Consider the following 21,634-nt stretch of genomic DNA (forward strand, 5'->3'; position numbering starts at 1 on the left):
ACTCACCTTTTCATTAGCCATTGAGTGGTACCACCAGAAGAGCCGCGTAGTGATATAGTAGGCAATGATGACATCTACAGTATAGTGTTCATGAGCAACCAGGATGCAAATGATGCCAGCAGCACTCATCAGCCAGCAGATTAAGTGATACCACCAGAAATGACGTGGTGAATCTGTGAGATATCGAGGTGACAGGGAAAAAACACAGCAAAAAGCCATCTCTTATTCCAACAATCCACAAAAGGAAGGGGAAAATATTAAAAAAAATTAATTTAAGGCTACTAAATTTGAAAAATATAACTCATATCACACTGGTACAGACCCCCTGCTTTGATTTGTATGAATCTACATAATGAATTATGCAACCTTACTGAGGTGTTCTTTTCAAAATGAGCACAAGATGGGTTAGTTAGACAATACTGCCACCCATTTTCTAGTCAAATTAAGTTTTCCAGTTAAATAATTTCTAGAATTTGGGGTGCAGAGAAAGAGACAAAATTGAGGTAAAATATACACTGAAGTTAAATAACCAAAGTGTATTTAATCTTTTCTTTTCACAGTCTATATTTGAGTAAACTTAAGTCTCTAGAATTGATACAACCTGAGCAGAGATCACAAATTAAACAGAAAAAGATACTTATTTTAATTCTTAGGTTTTAATTAATTTGCAGGAAGCCTCAGTTCTGTGAAACAAAATACACTGTATAGAAAAGGAGAGTATGTGAATTTATCCTTTAATGAAAGATTTAACACATGGGAGTGAAGCTATTCAAAATGCATTTCAGCCACTTCAGTAGAAAAGTTCTCCTGTGTTTCTTTCCCCATTGAAAAATGCCCTGAGTGTCACAATGACCATTCATAACTTCTGACAGGCTAACTGGCTTCATTTCACACACAGTGGGAGGTTTTGGCACCTCTTGCCTTGTGGGGTAATGGTCAGCCATTACTTCCACACAATACAAGCAAAAAGGTTACTGATCTCAGTAGACTCTCAGAAGCCTGTGCAAAATAATAACTGTAGGGTCACTTTTTGGTGCAAGTGTCAAAACAATGAATTCTTAAACTCTCCGCAAAACACTGCAGAGAGATCTTCACCTACTGGTTTTTTGGTTTGTTTTTTTTTAGATAAGAAGCCAAGTAATCTCAATAAGTTGATGAAAACAGCATTGAGCAAGACAGACATACCAAGGCTAAAAATATGAAAAACTATTCTGGTGAAAAATGTGGTGTGCAGAGAATAAATGAAAAAATGGTAGAGTATGAAAGAAAGAGAAGAGCAGAGCAAAAACTCCACTAAACCAGACATAACCTCAGAATGCATCTTACACCAAAGACATGATACCAAAAGAGCAAAAAACACTGCCACAAGCAGCCTCTAATTCAGTGCAATTATATGGGAGGTAAAAAAAGGAAAGCTATGCATTTCTCACTTATAAAGCACAATTTCAGTGAAATATATGCCTAACAATTAGGCAGCAGTCAAAGAGCTAATTACAAAAATTTGTAGGATAAAATTACTCCAATCCCTTATAGTATAAAGTACAGGAGACACTAGCCCAGAAAATATTGGATCGTCTTCATCTTTCCTGGTACAACTGACTACCTGAATAGCATTAAAATACAATGTAACAGATTAAAACAAGGCAAGCTAACTCTGTTATTAGCATGTTTTCCTAATATTGCTCTGGTAATTTTGGTAAGTTACAAATGCCATTCCCCCAGTAATAGTCACATTACAGGAAAAATCTAGGCCTAAGAATCATCAGACTATCATCAGCATCTTAAATCACTGTTCAAAGAACATCTCCAATATGAGATTTGGAGTCTATCACATTCAAGAGGCCCTTTTACATTGTGGGGTTTTTAAGACAGAATGCAACATTGCAGCACCTCGTTCCCTCAGCATTTTAATAAAAGCAAGGCATCAAACTAATGCTGGCTAGTCTTAGTTTTGTTTCAGTGAGAATTACTCATTCCCATGAGCCAAGCTAGCATTTGCCTGCTTTGGGATACAACAACAGGAGGGAAGATTCCAACTCCAAACGTGAACTAAGAAGGGAACTCCCCACTATGTATTCATGAGTGGCCAAGCTCCTAGGATAGAAGCACTGCTCACCATATATTAGATTTAGAAGTCAGTCCTAAGTTCTCTAACACTTCAATAGATACTCTGGGTGAAGCACAGAAGATTTTTTCCTCCCATGCCCCAGAGCAATATAAAGCCAGGGAGAAAACCATCACTGCATCTTCTGCATGTTTGCCAAATTCTTATCAACTACAAGAAGCATTAAGTAGGAGACTTGAGCACAAGACATCCAAAGAGCATGAATTAACTTCCATTGCTGGCAGTAACTAATGTACAGCACACTTGAGAAAAGTAACTTTGCTTCTGGCTGCAGTATAAGTGTGAAATGATGCTGAGTTCAAGCCACAAAATTCCCTACAACCACCTGCAGCTAACCTGCACAGAGCTAATGTGCACAATTACTACAGCATGTTTAATCCAAAATTTAAATAACCTGTCAAGAAATGATGAAAAGCTATCTTGTTTCAGTCAAGTATTAAACACTTACATAAAGATAGAGGTGACACGTTTAGCCACATTAGCCCTCAATTAAAGCCCACACCACTTAGTAGTCAGCCTTACCACAATCCCTAAGCAGGTGATGGAACAGCTCACCCCTGAGACCGTCACTAAGCATGTGGAAGACAAGGTGATCAGAAGTAGTTAGCATGGATTCAACATAGGGAAGTTATGCTTAACCAGCCTGATTGCCTTTACAATGTGGTAAACTGGCTGGATAGATAACAGGAGACAATGGGATATTGTCTATGTGAACTTCAAGCAAGACTTCTGACACTGTCTCCCATAATATCCTCACAGGCAAGGCTGAACAACTGGTGAGGGTGGTCTAAGAACTGGCTGAATGGCAGGGGCTTGGAGAGTTTGTAATCAGTGGCACAGTCCAGTTTAACCCAAAGGTTCATACTGGGCCCAGTACTGTTTAACTTATTCATCAACAACTTAGATGAAGTGATAGAATTCATCCTCAGCAGGTATGCTGAGGATACAAAGCTCAGAGGAGTGGTGCTGTGCTGCCCTTCAGAAGACGACACACACTGAAGGGATGGGCAGAGCAAAACCTTTTAAAACTCAGCAAGGGCAAATTCAGGGTCCTGCACTCAGGAATGAAGAACCTGGTGCACCACTACAGGATGGAGGCCAACCTGCTGGAAAGCAGCTCCTCTGAGAAGTACCTGGGGGTCCTGGTGGCCAAGCTCTCACGAGCAGTGCCCTCATGGCCAAGAATGACAGAGTAGCCTGGGGTGTATTCGCAAGATCATTGCCAGCAGGCTGATGGAGCTAGTCCTGACTCTCTATTCAGCCTGGTGAGGCACATCTGGAGTTCCAGTCTCCCTAGTACAAGACAGATGTGGAGCAATTCCAGTGGAGGGCTATGATGATGATTAGGAAACTGGAGCATCTCTCTTATGAGGAACGATAGGAAAACAGGCCTACTTAAACTGGAGAAGTGTGAGAGGAAACTTCATCAATGTGTCTAAATATCTGAACAAAAGGTGTCAAGAGGACAAAACCAGGCCCTTCTCATTGGTGCCAAGCAACAGGACAAGAGGCATCAAAAGCAGGAAATGATGCACAGGAAGTTCTACCTAAATGCAGGGAGAACATTTTTACTGTTCAGGTGACCAAGCACTGGAACAGACTGCCTGCCCAGAGAGGGAGTCCCAGTGAAGTCTCCCTCACTGGGAACATTCAAGAACTGTCTGGGTACAATCTTGTGCAATGTGCTCTACAGAACTCTGCCTGAGCAGAACAGTTGGGCTAGATAACCTATGCTGGTCCCTTCCAACCTTAATCATTTTATGATTTTACTACAGCCCCAGTTCCTTTCCACTCAATTTGTGTTTCTAACCCTTATAAATATAAGTGATTAGTAACTTTTGGAGGACAGTAGTTTTACATGTACTTTTGTAATTTGTTTTCCCAGTACAACAAATATGAACAACAAAGTGCATAGAAATACAATCACTTACACTCTTTGATGAACAGATAGACCAGTGTTAATACTACAGTGTGTCCACTAAACAGGAAGTCTCCACACAGGATGTGTGATCCAGTTATGGATAGACCACCACCAGAAATCAGTCGCAGGATCCTCTGAACCTTTGCCTGAGAGTCTCCGTTCAACTAGAACACCAGAAAAGTATAAAATAAGTTTTAAGATACACCTTAATTGACTCAAGTAAACTTCTTGCCCAAATACATGTAGGAGTCAGGGACACAGGGATAGACAAATTATTTTCGCTTTCTTTGGGTTTCTTTCACATACTCTTAAACAAATAAGCATGCATTTTGAAGTTGACAGGTGATAAAGATCAGTTTAGTGACATCAGTATTCTGTCTTTGCTTTCCCAGGCTATTTTAAAATGTGTGTTGTATGAGAATGAGATGCAGAATACACTGAAAAGGTAAACATTCAAAATTTATAAGGTCAGATCTCTCACAACAGCAGTTAACAGAATAAATAAAACCCATTAAAAACTGGTACAACCTTGCATACCAATTCTGTTACTCCGTTCAGAGCTGACCAGTGTTTCTACTGAGTAAAAACCTCTAACTTGCTTAATTTTAGATTTAGCTACAAACTCAGTCAGGACTTAATTCACATTTGGAGGATGTACATTTTTAAAGCATGTATTAGGACCAGCTTTTGATTTCTCATAGATACTAGGCAGTTTTATCTAGCTGTTTTAAATTCACTCTAGGAAAAAACCCCAAGAAAAATGGATAAATGTGTTTTCCATAATCAGAAAAATATTCACATATGACAAAAGAAATCCAGAAGAATTATCACCAAGCATTTTTCCAGGGTTCAAGTAATTCATACTGGTTTAATGCTACCAAAATGCACTTTCAGCAGAGACATTTGCATTTTTCTTTGACTACCTCTTATCACTCCTCAATACACAGTCCACTACATAGTCATTCCCAAAGCTATTAGAACAAAACCATTAAATCTGTACAATAATGGCAGTTAAATAAAGCATTTTCAAATAGACACAATGCATAAGAGAAGTAATTCATCCACTATATCGCCACATTGTCTCAATGTGGAAGACAGCAGCCATGATGCTGTAACTCAAGACTGGAAATGTTATCCAAGAGGTGACAAATTTATCCCCCCACTAAAGTGGTAATACTTTTTTTTCAGTACAGCAAACACAATAGAGTTTCTTACAAGGAATTTTAAGTCTACAACTTTTTATTAGTAATCTAAAGTGGGAGTAACAACTTTTATGTCACCACTTAACTCCAGAGTCATTAAATTTTTAAAATATTTTTGTAAAATTATTACCACATTCATGTTTCTATATGTATCAGTTCATTTATGCAGATGAACTTGTTAAAGTCACATTCCTAGACATTTTGCAGGCTGGAAGCAGAGACAGCCAGCTGACTTCAAGTACTGCAATAGCTCTGGACCAAATAGTGTGAGAAACTAGGCAAAGCATGTAACAGTGTGGGTTTTTAAAGGGATACAGTAACAAGCTTGCATATTCAGCTCATGAATTACAATAATGACCTTGGGTATCCTACCATATAAGAAAAAATATTGCTACAGTATTAAGAGTGATGAGCTTGAGCCTCAGAAGCAAGTTGATTTGATTTAGTATCAGCACGATTTCAACCTAGGCTGTTCTGAAAGGGAGCACCCAACTGCATCAACAACTTGAGGCTCTGTTACCACACAGGTTTTGGTTTATCACTACCTATGTCTCTGAAGACATCAGCTGAAAGTAATTTGTGTTATTTATTAATTCCTGAAACATTATCTACAATTTGTTCTAAGGAGCCATCAGGACTGATGCAAAGACTAAGGCAAGAAGCAAGAGGCAAAGACTCTTACCTTTGGTGCACACTGAAAATGCATTCCAGGCACAGGTAAGGTGGTAACGTACATGGTAATACAGCGGTACAGATACAAAGTTCCTATTATAAAGAAGAACCTGCGTCCCACTATTGATCTGAAAGTAAGGAAAAGGGAAACAGATTGAGTGCAAAGTTTACATGCAGGATATTCAACAGCTACAGAGCTCTGGCTTCATTAGCTAGCTAAATCCTCAGAATGAAAGAGCAGCTCCACACCAGCTCTTCACCATACACTCCTCTGAATCAAACATTAAAACATCCCTCTTCAGCTTTTAGTCTTGTTAGCTCCTTATAGTGTGAAGCTCCCACCAATTTAACATTGCATCAGTCTAACCTAGAGGTGCAGTCAGGCAGTTTACCTCAACTCAGCGACCTTTTCTTTTCAGTCTCATACTATAACCACACTCTCGACTTAAATATAGTTAAGGCAAACAAAGACACAAAAGAAAACTTCTATTTAGCTGCAGAGGACAGTGGGCTCTCCCTCAAATTTGGATGAGATTTTCTTACATCATTATGATTTCCTCAGTTTAAACATCCCCAGGTCAGTAAGCACACTTTGAAAAGCCCAATCTCAAAATAAATTTGACTAGTGCAACATCGGTGTCAGATATTCATAATTGAAAAACATTATTCAATAATCAGAAAACCTGTATTTCCATATCTGGCACAGACACTAGAACATTTTGTAAACAAGCCATCCCTTTGTTATTTTCCTGCCAGCCCTATTCTACAATCTTGTCACAGATTTTACTGTACGATTTCTTCTACCCAAAGTGAGCAATATAAACATACAGCAGAGAAGAAAAAAATATATTGGTAACTTACTTGTATCTAAGAAACAACCACTGGAATATCCATAATCCAAGTAGTATCATCCCATTTATTTCTGATACAGAAAAAGCCCATTGCACACGATCAATGTAATCAAAAAATTTGTCAGGCAAGGGAGGGCTTAGCTCCTTTGGAGGTACTCTCTCATGGACCACAGTGATCATGACAGTTGTTAAAATCAAGTTGAAGAGAGCATAGACAAAGGCAATGCCTGTTTTCCACCATTCCAGAGGGAATTTGTTCCTAGATTCAGCAGGCATAGCAATTTGGACATAGTCAGGATACTTCTTTGCTGTTTTTCGCAAGCCGTTAGACAAGCCCTTTGGTTTGCTAGTGCCACTTTTGTTTTCTTCACTGACTGAGAGAGTTGATCGTGAGTAGCCATTAGAAGTCTCACTTGGCTGACCCTCCATATGCTCCTCAAGCTTTGCTGTCTCAATGGTATTCATTTCCAAGCTGTATGGCCGAAGAAGCTTTATTAGTGACCAATTTCTGGGCTCTCTGTTATTCCTCAAAGTCCAATGTTCTTGTCCCTAGATGACTTCTGTAGAACTCTAAAATGCATCCATTCTGCTTTCAAAGGAATTTGTGAAGACAAATCTTTCTTCTACAGTTGAATCATCTGCAAAAAGACCCCAAAACAGATACTGAGGACCTTCATAACTAGTGATGTGACAGTGAACAAAATATTCCCAAACAGGCATTTTTAAATATTTAAATTCCATCCAAGTCTACTTACAAACACAGCCAAAATGCAAATTACTGTGAAATAATTCAAGCCAACTCCTACTTCATAAATTTTGTATCGGTTTAAGAGCTAATACCAACTTAGGCCTGGGTTTTTTTAAAGGACAAGATCCGCAGACTTTAATGATGACACCACTTGCTTTATCAGTTATCAGAATTAAGGCTAATCCATATTTGCAGCAACATTGAATTTTACTGCTTAGAGATATTCCATGCAAAATATCCTGGTTTTTGACCATAGGGTTGCTACAGATATTAATATGGCTGTCCATGTAGATCAGACAAACATTGTCAGTTCAGGTGATGGGACAAAAAACAGAAGGGTACCACAGAATCAAATTTTGTAGGGCATAAATTAATTTAGATTCATCTAGAAAAATCTACTCAATCGATAGCTCCATTAAATTTCATTAGATCTAAATGAGTATTCCATCAAGTCAAAAATGTGTTTATATAGCCACCATAATACCCACTAAATGTCTTACATTTCAGATAACTGAGAAATATACCCCTGGATTCAGTTCTTAGTTATGGTATACCATACACAGAACAGATGACAAATGAACTTGCATTTGTCCTTTAGCTACTTAAAAAAAAAATCTATTTAGATGGTTTTTAAACAGGAACAAATACGAAGAGTCATTATTACTCAGGATTTATTTCAAGCTGCATTTCCTAATTCATAAAGGTTTTCTAAGCTAAAAAAAAACAGGTAAGTGCATATGTTTTACAACAAGATTTTCTACAAGGAGAAAAGAATGAAGTTCATCTCCAGCGAACAGACATCTCTCTAGTAAAAAAAGGCCATTCCCCCATCTTTAAAGGTCTGTGAAACCACTTACTTACCATAGCTGAGATGTGTTTTTCTTACTCTGTTTACCTCCTATGGCAAAAACAGTATAATCATGTACAAATTGCTCCCCATCTACCAGTAAATTATGATTCTCTCTTATTTTAATGGTTTGTGCAAGAGAAGCTCAGCACTGCTACCCCCTCAAATCTCTGCACAGCAACACAGGCTGCCAGTTTGCCATGTTTTGCACACAATTAAGTTGTCACAATGGCAGCTAGAGCTGCCAGTCTCCCTAACCATACACCACAAGACTTGGCTTAAGAGCATGCAACTTGCTTAGAGGACAATCTAAACCGAAAAGAGCCTGGCAAGTCAAATCATTGTGTTTTGGTTCCTCAAGCCTCAACCCACCCAAAAAGAAAAGACATTTAACATGGTCAGCACATAAATCTCACTGATTTTCTGGATGCTGCTCCAACCACTGAAAAAGAGAGGAGGTAGACGTTCAGATCCCTAATATGAGATTCATACAAATAGTACTGAAATAGCCAAGAAGCATTTTCAAATTTAACTCCCAGCAGTGTTTCTGAAATCCATTGTCATTGGCTGACCTTATCTAAATTCCTGATCAGCAAGTGTATGATATCTATCCACACACAATATACACAAACAATAAACACCCAAGAAAACAAGTGATGACTTTTGATACTTTTTCTTCCTCTTACCAATCATATTGTCATCCCCACATCTCTAACAAAAGGGCATGATTAACCCATCAGCCAGATAACAATTTCTCTGATGCTTCCTACAACTAAAAATACCCTTTCAGAGCATCTACAGAAGCAACAGCCTTACTCAAAACTATAACAGAATAATATTTTAGCTTTTTATTAACACACACTCTTCTATTCCTTCTGTCTACTAATTTAAGCATATGACAGAATACTTTAGTGACAGTAGAGAAAAAATCTGAACCTAACTGCTTATGCTTTGGAATGCATGTACCTAACATTCATCTACCAAGTCAAGACCCCACTTCTCACCATTATGTTACATATAGCAGTCACTGAGGCATTAATCCGCAAAAATTGGTAAATTTTACATGATGTGCAGTTGAAACATTATTAGATTTATGCATTTACTGAGAGCAAACTACCTTAGTTATTTCCTTCTCTTCCCCACAAATACCTAACGTAGTATGCCTAGTGACATAAGTGAAAGATTTTACCTTCAGATGTTTAATGACATCCAAGTAAGCCTTCAAGATCAAAGAGTATCTAAAGTACAGATGAACAATAACCTAAGAACCTAAAAAGGAGAGTGCTGCTCATGTTCTCATATTAACTTATTAAGCAAAACAATTATAGCTACAGCTTGCAAGAGGAAGTTGTGTTCCTTCCTGGTACTTTTAAATGGATTGTAAGGCATATTGATCTACCACTTCTGATGGCTCATCAAGATTATTTCAAGCAGAGTGCATACTGTGGCCAAAAATTTGTTTACACTGATAATTAAAGGTGCTACATATCATCTGATGAGCGATCTGTAGGAAGGCAAGTGCTTCCCTTTATAGTACCTTTTCAACCTCTTTCTACCATATTCTTAAAGAAATTAGCAATTCTATTGATGAAAAACACAGAAGTCCCCCTTGAAGCTCTCAGTCCCTTGCTGCCAATCTGACTGGCCAGCAAAGTGACAGAAACAGAGCACCAACAGCCTAATCATCCTCTGCTACTGCCTGTAAAAGGAACTCCCCAGAAGTACACAGGTTCTTCTGCCAAGTTCCTGCCCCCAGTTCAAATATCCATTCACATACCCATAAGGTGTGTGGTTCTTTTTAGCTTCATATTGTCCTTACGATCCTTTAGATAAAATATCCATTTGATTTTTTTTTTTCAAATCTAAACCATCCCCATATCAAAACTAGAAGATGCCCACAAATTGCCTAGTAGAAGGCTTTAGAATTCTTCAGCAACCAGGCATGCTTAGATCTGGCCATCCTGCCAATACCTAGGACTGAAAAGCACACTAAATTGCTCTAAAAAAGGGAGCAACTATAAGGGAAGTCTCAAACTCTCAAAGAAACTGGCCAAGTAACCCAAAAGGATAAATAAAATTCCTATAGGGGGCACCTCCAAGTTTTAGGAACAAGTTTTCTTTTTGGAACAACTTTTATACCTTCTAAAAATAAATGTTACCTCATCAAGAAGCAGAGCCTTTTAATCAGCAGCTTTACAGCAGAATTCATAACTGCATCAGGGAACAACATATTTCAGAGAAAATTTTAAGAATTAAAAAGATGCTAAAAGAGGAAGAGTCCTAATATTTTATCCTGAGCTCCTACCTGCTCTCATCCCGATAGGTCCCTTAGTTTTCTGCATCCCCATTTGACTGTCATTTGAAAGAAAATAGTTGATGGGAGGTGCAGCTTTGAGATAAGCATCAGAAAGCATGTCTGCATTTGGCTCTTTATGCTAGAACTTAAGAAAAACATGGAGTTTTATTTAGCTTGTTAGTCATCCGATTTTCATTTAAAGGTCATTTTCACATAGTTAGCTCCCAACTGGTATTTCTCATGCAGTATTGGAATTTCAACATTTCTCAAAATATTTTAATGTCTATAATTTATGAAGGACTGAATAGTCACAATTTGCACAAGGTTTTCAAATAAGCAGTTCTTAATGGGCTGTTTCAATACTGTTTGAACAAGAGTATCCGAAACAGTGAGACTTATCTATTCTGACATTAAGTGAAGCTATACTTTCATATACAAAATGGAAAAGATTTCTGATAGTACTATTGAAGCACCATTCACTTTTGCTAGGGCTGGCTCAAACATTTGATACAGCTGTATTCTTGTGTTTGGTAGCTGCAGAAAAATGGCCTGTAAAAGTACAGTTTGAAGTAACATGAGAGAACATTTATCTATATCACAGTTACTGGGAAACAATTGTTAACTAGCTTATATTTCAGTCAACTAAATTTTTAATACTACCTATGGAACTAGAACTAAGAATGAAGCCAGGTTACTGCTGCTATCTAGACAGCAATGAATAAAAACTTGCTTTTAGGGGTTTCTCCTTAATTTTTATTTTTGAAAGCATTCCAGGTTTCAGTTAATTTTTATAGTATCCCTTCTTCCAGGCTATATGTACATCTCACAGCAAGCAGACTGATGAAAGCGAGAAAAAAGAAACCCATCACCACCCAAAGCCTCCAAAAGACAACTGCTGTGATGCTAAAGAACTGCAAGTAAAACAAAGCTGGATTAGAGAAGTACCATTCATTATCATCACATTACCACATGCAATAAATGCTAACTTTTTTTATAAAAAGCATTAACTACTTACACAATATAAAATTCTTTTCAGCAGTAGAAATAGAGCAGTTACTCCCTCTACCTTCAGACAGGGATTCTGCAAGTCCCTCATTTAGGATTACTTACGTACCAAGAGAAGACATATTTAAGGACTACATCCCTACTTGCCTAGAGGAGAATAGAGGAGAAAAGCTAAGTTACAGGTTAACCATTTGTACAAACCAAGTTTTACCAGTCCTGTGGAATTCTGTTTCTTCTACCTCTTAATAGTAAAAAGTATGTTAGGTTCCATTTTCCTAGTAATTCATTATCCAGTGTGTTCAATAGCAGTGCCAGGTTTCTGAAACAGTTTGTCCCAAAAAGCACAAAAAACCACATTCGTAGCACCACAGAATGGTTTGGGTTGAAAACAACCTTAAAGATCATCTAGTTCCTAGCCCTCCTGCCATGAGCAGGGACGCCTCCATTAGACCATGTCCTCAAAGCCCCATCCAACCTGTCCCCAGTAAGCAAGCAAGGAAAAGAAGTATCTTTAAGGTCCTTTATCATTTTGAACACTGCTGAGTAGGTTTGCCTTAACTGCATGAAGGCATCTTCAAAAGAGTCTGATGTCCTTTATAGGTGACACCATGACATGGCTAGATTTTCATTGTGATTATTACCCTTCTCTTTCAAGAAACAAGATCACAATAGCTACCAAATATTTGTTATCTTTTAGTTCTACTGTAACTCAGTCTAGAAATAATCCACACCTATATGACAAAGTTGGTTTTATTTGCAGGTTAACAATCTTTCCTATAACAAGTGTTTTGAGAATGGTCAGTCACATATCTGTAGAACCAGCAGAATGAACAGAATAATTCAGGTTAGAAGAAACCTCAGGAGGTCTCTGGGCCTCTGGCCAGGATCAGCAATGACTCAGGGTTTCAGTCCAGCAGTAGTTTTAAAGCGTACAAAGATTCACAACCTCCCCAAGCAGCCGCTTTCACTGCATGGTTGTTCTTACAGTGAAAGTTGGACTGTCACTTCTGTTGGTGTTTTGTTTGTTTTTTAATTGTGAAATCTACTGGTTTTATATCTACTTCTAATAAGAAGTCACAGCCTTGGTATTTCATCTTCCTACTGCTGCGAAGAGCCTGGCCCCGATGTTCCTGATGGCACCCTTGCAGGTATGAAGGGGTTGCAGTCAGGTACCTCCGAGACCTCTCTTCTTCAGGCTGAAGCAACCCAGGCTCCCCTCCCAGGCCTGTGCTCCAGCCTTCTGCCCACCCTGATGGTTCCTCTGCTGGGCTTGCTGCCAGTTCATGTTTTGCCTGGATCAAGCACTAAAAACTAGATATAGTATTCTAGACACAGCTAAGTAGTATTGAGCAGAGAGGAATAATCACTTCCCTACAAATAATGACTACGCTCCTACCTATTAAATACAGCTCAGGACAGTGTTGGCTGCCTTCACTGTCAATGCACACTGCTAAATCCCTTTTCAACAGAGGCAAAAGTATTAACATTTTAACATTAAAGTCTAATGCCTAAAGACTCCCTCACAACTTCTTTATACCAGAAAAATAAGATTAAATCTTCTTCCTGCTTAACCCATACTCCCCAAAATGAGACTGTTTCAATGTTTCAGATTTACACAGAAAGGTCTGCTAACCTGAAGTGATAGTTAAGCTCTGAATCAGCTGCTTTTGAATAAAGGAAAAAAAGGTTCTCTATCACTGCATATTTTGTAACATTGCAAAAAATGTTTGGCTCATAACCTTCTATTCATTAGAAAAGTCTGTTATAGACACTGTACAAAGTGTGGAAGTCACTGTACTACCTCAGTCTCATCAGACAAAATAATACCAAAAACGAATGCCAAAATAAGCCTCTGTATCAGGCTTTTATGTGCAGACTGTCTTCTCACTGCTAACTCCTTTAATTCTGCTAGAGCTTCACAGACACTGCTGAAGAGCCACTATCCAAAGCAAGGTTCTTCTCAAAGAGACAGCAAGGTCCAAAGATTTTTCAAGAACCTACCACCACATCTGATGCCTCAAATCTTTCCTAGCAGACACAAAAGTTGCAGACTCTGGCTGTGGGGTAAGGAGGACCCAGCCCAGGAGACAGAATGTTTTAAACTATTTTGTGAAATTTGCCACCTAGTTACCGAGGGTAAAGGTTGCACTTCATATTGGAAAGTCAGACCCAGAGATTAGTCACCACTTTCAGTAGAGTGTGGTGAGGAGTCACAGTGACTAATGTGTATTTTAAAGTGACTGTACTACAGCTTATCAGCCATCAGGCAGCTAGAAGGGGAAGTTACATACTCAGTAAATTTATCATCAGTGATATACCCTAAATATACTTGAGTAATTATTCAGAAGATAATGCTTGTCAAATTTTCCCCCTGTATTAATTCCAAAAAGCAGCTGTGCCAACTCCAAAATCACAGAATCACACAGAATCACTAGGGTTGGAAGAGACCTTCAAAGTCATCAAGCCCAACTCATGCCCAAACACCTCAACGAAACCATGGCACTGAGTGCCACATGCAATATTCTTTTAAACACAGCCAGGAAAGAAAACTCCACCACCTCCCCAGGGAGACCACTACATGAAAAAGTTTTTCCTAATATCCAACCTGTATTTCCCTTGGCACAGCTTGAGGCTGTGTCCTCTCGTTCTGGCAGCTGCTGCCTGGGGAAAGAGACCAACCCCCACCTGGCTACAGCCACCTTTCAGGAGGTTGTAGAGTGATAAGGTCATCTCTGAGTTTCCTTTTCTCCAGGCTAAACAACCCCTGTTCCCTCAGCCGTTCCTCACAGGGTTTGTGTTCTCAGCCCCTCACCAGCCTCGTTGCCTCCTCTGAACGTGCTCAAGCATCTCAACGTCCTCCCCAGACTGAGGCCCAGAACTGGACACAGCACTTGAGGTGGAGCCTCACCAGTGCCCAGTACAGGGGAAGAATGACCTCCCTGCTCCTGCTGGCCACACCATCCCTGATGCAGGCCAGGATGCCCTTGGCCTTCTCGGCCACCAGGGCCCACTGCTGGCTCATGTTCACTGCTGTCACCAGAACCCCCAGGTCCCTTTCTGCCTGGGCACTGTCCAGCCACACCATCTCCAGCCTGTAACAGTGCAGGGGGTTATTGGGGTCAAAATTCAGGACTCGGCACTTGGACTTATTAAACTTCACCTTGTTGGACTCTGCCCATCCCTCTAACCATTCCAGGTCTCTCTGCAGAGCCCTCCCACCTTCCAAAAGATCGACACACGCTCCCAGGTTACTGTCATCTGCAAATTTACTAATGAAAGACTCAACACCCTCATCCATGTCATCAATAAAAATATTGAACAGAGCTGGCCCCAGCACAGCCCCCTGAGGGACACCACTGGTGCCTGGCCCCAGCTGGATGCAGCGCCATCACCACCTCTCTCTGGGCTTGGCCATCCAGCCAGTTCCTAACCCAGAAAAGAGGACTCCTGTCCAAGCCATGGGCTGCCAGCTTTTCCAGGAGTGTGCTGTGGGAGACAGTGCCAAAGGCCTTGCTGAAGTCCAGGCAGACAACATCCACAGCCTTTCCTGCATCCAAAAAAGAGGTCACATTTATGAGAACATTCTAGTGTATTTTCTGCAACAACAAGATCCGTACCCCTAATGGTTTAAAGTGAGAGGACAGTAATTGCTTAAATCTGCAGAACATTTTACAGTATCAGCAATAATACATACACAAGTTGCACAATCCAGAGAAAAGCTGCTTTAGCACTGAGGTGTACACAGAGGCTGCTACCTCAAAACTCACGTTTTTAAAAAACCTAAAACAGACAACAGTCCTTGTAAAGCATAGGACTGTAATCCTCACCCCACATGAGCTCTTCGGAGAGGGCATATTTAAAACTAATTAGTGTCATACTATAAGCTGGTTTCACATATCCTGCAGTTCATGTGGCACATTACAAATTGTGACTGTGGTACAAAGCAGCAACAGTTACTGTGTTCAGAGGCTCAAACAGTGAAAACATCTCCTTTCAGTCAATATCTACACACCCACATACCCCCTTGTCTGATGGTATTCTGACCAATGTTTTACCCTCTATGCCAACACGAGAAGTCAAGCACACTACACACTGTTAAAACCAGTCAGGAAAGAATCAATGACTCATTTCTCCTCTCTTCTCCTTAAGAACAGTTTTCAGTTGTTCAGCTCTGTGTTGATGTAGTTGCCTGGAAAGCTTTATGAATATTAGTTAAGAAGGATGATGCTGACATAATACATCATCTACTGGTCACAGTAAACAGAGTGACTAAAACTCACCAGGAAACATGATGTAGTCCCTATTTTGGTCTTCCCCTCTACCTTCTTGCCACACCTACCACCAAGCAGCAACAGCCTAAGGCTCGGGCATCACAGTCAGTATCCCCAGTCAAACAGAAATGAGAATACACAGACCCCTCATTCAAGCCATTTGTTTACAGGCTCAGACATCCAAATCTACATCCAGCTCATACGCTAGATGCTTCCTTCCCACTTTTTCCCCCCACCCCCAGCATTTGTTGACACATTTTCAGAACTAAAACCTGGTAAATTTAATTCAAACACCAAGAAGTTAAGAGTACTGAGCAATTTCAGTAATTACCACAATCAATCCAGATGTGTTTACTTATGGGATTAGAAGACCAGCAAAGAACCCTTCCATAATATACTCTTCAAGCTTCCAGTCTGCAATAACCAAAATTATATCAAGCTTTCTATATGTAACTGGGTTTCTCACTGAAGTTCTAAGCACTACACAGTTAAAAAAGGCAACACAACCTTCCAATGCAGTCCTATGGTTTTCTTTAAACTTGAACAAGTATTCCATTAGCTCAAAGCACTCTATTAATAGAAGAAAATACTTTCCACATTATGCTGGCAAGAAAAAACATTTCCTTTTTATATTATTTAATTCAGAAAATACACTGTTTAACTTCAAATACTAAACACTTAAGCCCTATACAGTTCAACACTTTCTTCTTCATTTTTGTGTCTGCCACAGACTGACGAACAAAACACTTATTTCATTAAGATAATCACTCCTCCTGCCTGGCAAGCTATCTCCCCATAACACAGGGTATCACTGTTCAATAAATTTTCTGAGAGGATGTTAACAGTGGGGCAGCAGTGGAAAATAATTACAATCTAAAACCTTCCTGTAAAACCTTTCCCAGATATTTTGCTACCTCCATTCCAGTCTCACCCTAGAGGCCAGAAAAAGAGGCCAAGAATCCTATTAATGTGTTTTTACTGCCCCTCACAGAGCTACTATTTAAGAACCTAACTAAACATCTCCAAAATAATTCAAACCTCTCTTCATTATTCCCTGCTGAACTGCAGCCTACAATAAAAACAACTTTGCATTGAACATCAGGGCAATAACGAAATTCCTTTATGCCAAGTCGCTCATGAGACTGAGCACAAGGGCTTTCACCATTCATATCACTACTTTCATTTATTTGTCTTCCCCTTCTCACCAAATAGTTTGAGAATCCCATTGCTTTTTAAAAAGCTTTTAAAAGATATTTAAAGAACCAACTTAGTCAGAAAGTATTTAAATAAGGAATGTAGTGATGTTCAAATTCCCACTTATTAAAAATATAATATTAAACCTATTTCTGCAAGAAAACAGTTGAAAAGCATCTCCAGCATTGCTCCTGCAAAGCCATTATTAGGGTCTTTCATTGTAACATCACACAACTGCTTTGTAACACCTACAGGCACACACAGCATAACTAAAAAGGTACAAATGAAATTAATGATTGAAATTACATTGATCTTATCCTACCAGTTGGTAAAACCTGGTGTGAAAGGACTGAGGTGACTCTCAGTCTACACAGAATGATTTATATTACACTGTATCATCATGTGCCTCAAGTAGCAACTTACACACTTTAAGCTGTGTTGTACTCAAGGAAGGCTTCTGGTCATCACTGAATCCCTTACCTTTACAGGCAAGCAAAGGATCATTCAAACCAATCAAGCCTGAATGTCAAGTGGAAATACAAACTAGACAATCAAACTGCCTGCTAAATGTGTTCATACCAGCAGCACAGTATGCTGCACTGAACATCATCTATTTTCCATTTCTTTAAATAACTTCACTCTCACTTTAAATTTTGAGTCAAGAGACTACTTCCACAGGAAAAAACCCCACAAGATGGAAATCAGGACCACTTCTGACCTTTACCTTACTGTCTGTGAAAAAATTTGGGGCAAAGGAAATAAAGAATGTGTGATCAAAAAAGATGTTTCAGGAAGGACATTTGAAAAAAGTGATTTACAAACAGACATCGTAATTCTTGGTCACATTTTTATGGGAGGTCCTAGAGCTCTAAAGCTTACTTTAGAGTAGAAAGTATTTTATAAAAGTTATCCAAAAAGCATTTTATGGCATTCTTACCCCAATGTCCAGCAGACACATTGATTTGTGAAGAGGAAGGGAGGCCAAAGAGGTGCCATGTAGACTAGCTGAAACATTGAGGACCAAACAGATTCTATAAACTGTTCCCCAGTCAGAACAGCAGCTGACAAAACTGTTTAGGACAAAGTGAGTCTCATCTTTAGACACCCTGAGACCAAGTGACATTGTGAATGTGTGCTAAGTAGCCATGGTGTACAGTAAATAAGTAGTGAATCAACTAATTCCACATGATCAGTTACAAAAGTCTAAGGACAGAACTAAGTGTTCAACTGGAAATAGTGCCAATCAGTTTTAAAAGAGAATGAAGGCAAAATTAGGGCACAGTAAGGACAATTCTGTTCTACCAACTGTCTCTTTCTGTGAAGGAGGGCACTATCTTACTATATTCTGCTATTTCTGCTGTGTTCCTGCCTAAGTTTTCCTCAAAAATACCAAGAATACATCAAGAGATTGGCATCTATCAGCAAGGAGAGATCACATTCTGGTTTTATAAGTAACCTTCTAAATTTGGACAAATAAACACAATCTGAGAAAATGGTTGTCTAGAGCAGAGCTTGAAATCAAGACACAATAGTGGCTTGGATTTCAAGAGCTTTCATTAACATAGCACTACAGCAAGCCAGGCCACTTTTTAAGGTACTTACCCAACTAAATACAGGCCAGGACAAGGGCTTACACAACACAGCCTCTGCTAACATCATCTGTTGTAGGAACTGCTCCTGCACGGCCATTTTACAGCTAGAGCCACTGCCGGTGTCTTTGGTCTCAACTACTTTCCTCTCAGTGAGTATACATGCCAGGAGCAGGATGGTACATCCAAGTATCAGTGGCACCAAGAATACCCTAAATTCAAATCTATTCTAGAGATACAGCAAAGGGAATCAAGGGAAGTCTTGATTCAGGGATTTATCCTTTAAGGTCCCCACATCAGTTGCACTTGAGCGCTACTTTAAAAGGTGAGTAACTTCACTATTTCAAAGGTGCACGACTGAAGCACAAAATACTCACATGGCAAGGACAATATTAAACATGTGAAAGCCACACCTTGCATGACAGACATTGCACAACAAGAACCACCCCACAGGAGCAATTACAGGTCTGCAGAGCAGAGAGGCAGCAGCCTTCTAGACTTGTGCAAGCCAATTAGGAAGAAATAAAAAAAAAAATCACTTTACACTAGGTTACAACCATAACACATGAGGTGCTCAGATGTTAATGACAGCTGGGGCAGACCAAGATGGTCTAAAACATTCCATACCAATCCCAGCCGATGGAATCTCTTAACACAGCTATATCAAGACAACATCTTTAGAAAGATGGGAATGGTTCAGGACTGGTCATAAAAGCTGCCACCCAGAAAGGTATATTTTACTTATCTGGAAGCAGAAGTCAGGCTGGGATACTAGATGGATTTCAGCCCATGTTAAGCTATTCCCCTCTTGGTGCAGAAGAATTAATTAGTTAAGTTCATGCAAACAGTCTAGGCCATGTATGTTTAACTTACATGACAGGTCAATGTTAATTTTATTGAACCATGTGAAGTGCAGTTATCCATATTGTATAGCTGTATAAACAATGATAGTGGATCACAAATTACCCACTCATTGGTAAGCTTTGTTGATAAAGAACAGAAGAAATTTATCTGAAATCCCAGAGCAGATCTATTTTCTCTCCTTCCTAATACTTACACTTGAAAAAAGTAACAAGAAGTTTAAAAAAAAGTCTTAACACAAGGAATGCAAAATGCTGTTCTAGCATAAGACACAAATTGAGTTAGAATTTTAGTTTAACACCTTCAGAGAGAATCTATGCTCTACAGCAGATACATTACTCCTGCCTGAAACCTTCCAGATGGGCTCCATCTCTCATGCAAAACAAAGAACAGAAAAGAAACAGCTTTTATACACAGCAGTGTTACAGTCTAGCAAAGACTGTAAACAAATCAGCCCAAAAAATAAGTCCAACCTTTGAACAAATCTGATTGCCTTTTCAGATAATGCACATTGTGAGCTGCCATAAGTATTGAATACTCATATGTGTGGGTCTTATGCAGAAAAGAAGTGCCACATATTTAAAATGAAGGCATCTGCCAAAGCCTAGATTTTCCTATATTCCTGCGACAGCTTTACAGAATACTTTCAAACAAGTTAAGTATTGAAGCTTAACAGTTTAATTCCAACTAGTGTAACTACCCTAATCTAAAAAGGATTGTTCAGAGAAAGTTCTTGGCTTCCCAAGGTTTCCTCATGTCTGACAATAAGATTTACAAAACAGATTTAGACAGAACCGACACTCGCTCTGTTCTGCTTCTATGGGGCAAGAGCACAAATCGTGATCTCTTATTCTGCAAGGGGGCAGTCAGGGCAATCACCTGAACTGTCCAGTATAAAAACTTGCAGTATAATTCCTTAAGCATATTCAGACACCAGAACATATAGACACATATTCATATGTGAATATTAGCATATTCATAGACACATAGTGAGACACTTTCCAGGAAGTACCTGAATTGCCACTAACCCTCAACACTTGAGTTAATGCACAGACTTCACAGCAGGCAACTGAAAAACAAACACAAACTTCCAACAAACACCGAATAAAAACCCCTGCTGGAACAGGTACTATTCAGTCTAACTATGAAAACCACTTTAACATACACAGGAGACAGAAAAACACAAGACAAGGGGCTCACACACCCACAGACCCTTATAGAGCTGTAACTGCTAGGTAAAAAGCTACATGTTCCTTGGCACGTATCAGCATGAAAATCTATCTGACATACAGCTTGATTATCTGCAAACATATCTCACGGGCAATCGCTGAGTGCTACCTGGCTAAGAGGTTAACAGACACAAAGGCCCTCTCAGACCTCTGAATTGTACTAGACCTACAGGACTTGCAAAAACTAGACATGAGAGGTGTGGAAACAGTGTTATAAAACAGTCATAATAGTGACAAGACAAAAACATCATCCTAAATAAAAATACATTTTCTGTCCACTAAGACTGTCTTTTACTCCCACCAAATCACACACTATGACAAATACACAACACTAAAAATACCATCCTACAGTTTATAAGCCTTTTGATGAAAGGATAAAGCCTTTTTCTCTGATTGGAAACACTATAGAATATCACTATAAAAGGATGTGTCAGGACATTTTTCATGCTACATTCTCAACAATGCATGACCAAATCATAAGCTGTGTAATATCAGCCTAAACCCTCCTGAGCAATACAAACCATTAAAATCAGAAGCATCTTTGTAATAGTGTTATGGAAGATTAACCAAGATAAGAGTTCTTCAAGCAAATTTTGGAAGCCCAAGTACAATATTCCTCCTGTAGCCATCCTTGTAACTGCAATAGAGACTTTGATAAGAATGAACTTTATATGCATGTTACACACATCACAGTCAAATTTTGACTAAGCCGTGTTGCCTGTCACATTCTAGAAAGGCTTGCAGTGCTAAAAGCTTTGTTCCTCATTCTACTACCACAGGACAGAGAGGGAGAATAGGAAGAAAGCACATATGCCTCCACACC

General features: G+C 39.3%; 1 protein-coding gene across 3 annotated transcripts in view; it reads right to left on the reverse strand.

The window, feature by feature from the left end:
- The window catches only part of SGMS2 (sphingomyelin synthase 2), a 44,896-nt gene that overhangs the window by 11,648 nt on the left and 11,614 nt on the right, over window positions 1-21,634 (reverse strand). For all 3 annotated transcript variants that reach the window (XM_063423517.1, XM_063423519.1, XM_063423518.1), the window contains exons 2-5: window positions 6,782-7,409; window positions 5,931-6,048; window positions 4,057-4,210; window positions 7-173 (exon numbers count right to left, since the gene is read on the reverse strand). In XM_063423517.1, the coding sequence (XP_063279587.1) occupies window positions 7-173; window positions 4,057-4,210; window positions 5,931-6,048; window positions 6,782-7,236 (894 nt within the window). In that variant the 5' untranslated portion in view covers window positions 7,237-7,409. The remainder of the gene's footprint in view (window positions 1-6; window positions 174-4,056; window positions 4,211-5,930; window positions 6,049-6,781; window positions 7,410-21,634) is intronic.

The sequence above is a fragment of the Prinia subflava genome, chromosome Z (genome assembly GCF_021018805.1).
Source record: "Prinia subflava isolate CZ2003 ecotype Zambia chromosome Z, Cam_Psub_1.2, whole genome shotgun sequence".
Lineage (NCBI taxonomy): Eukaryota > Metazoa > Chordata > Aves > Passeriformes > Cisticolidae > Prinia > Prinia subflava.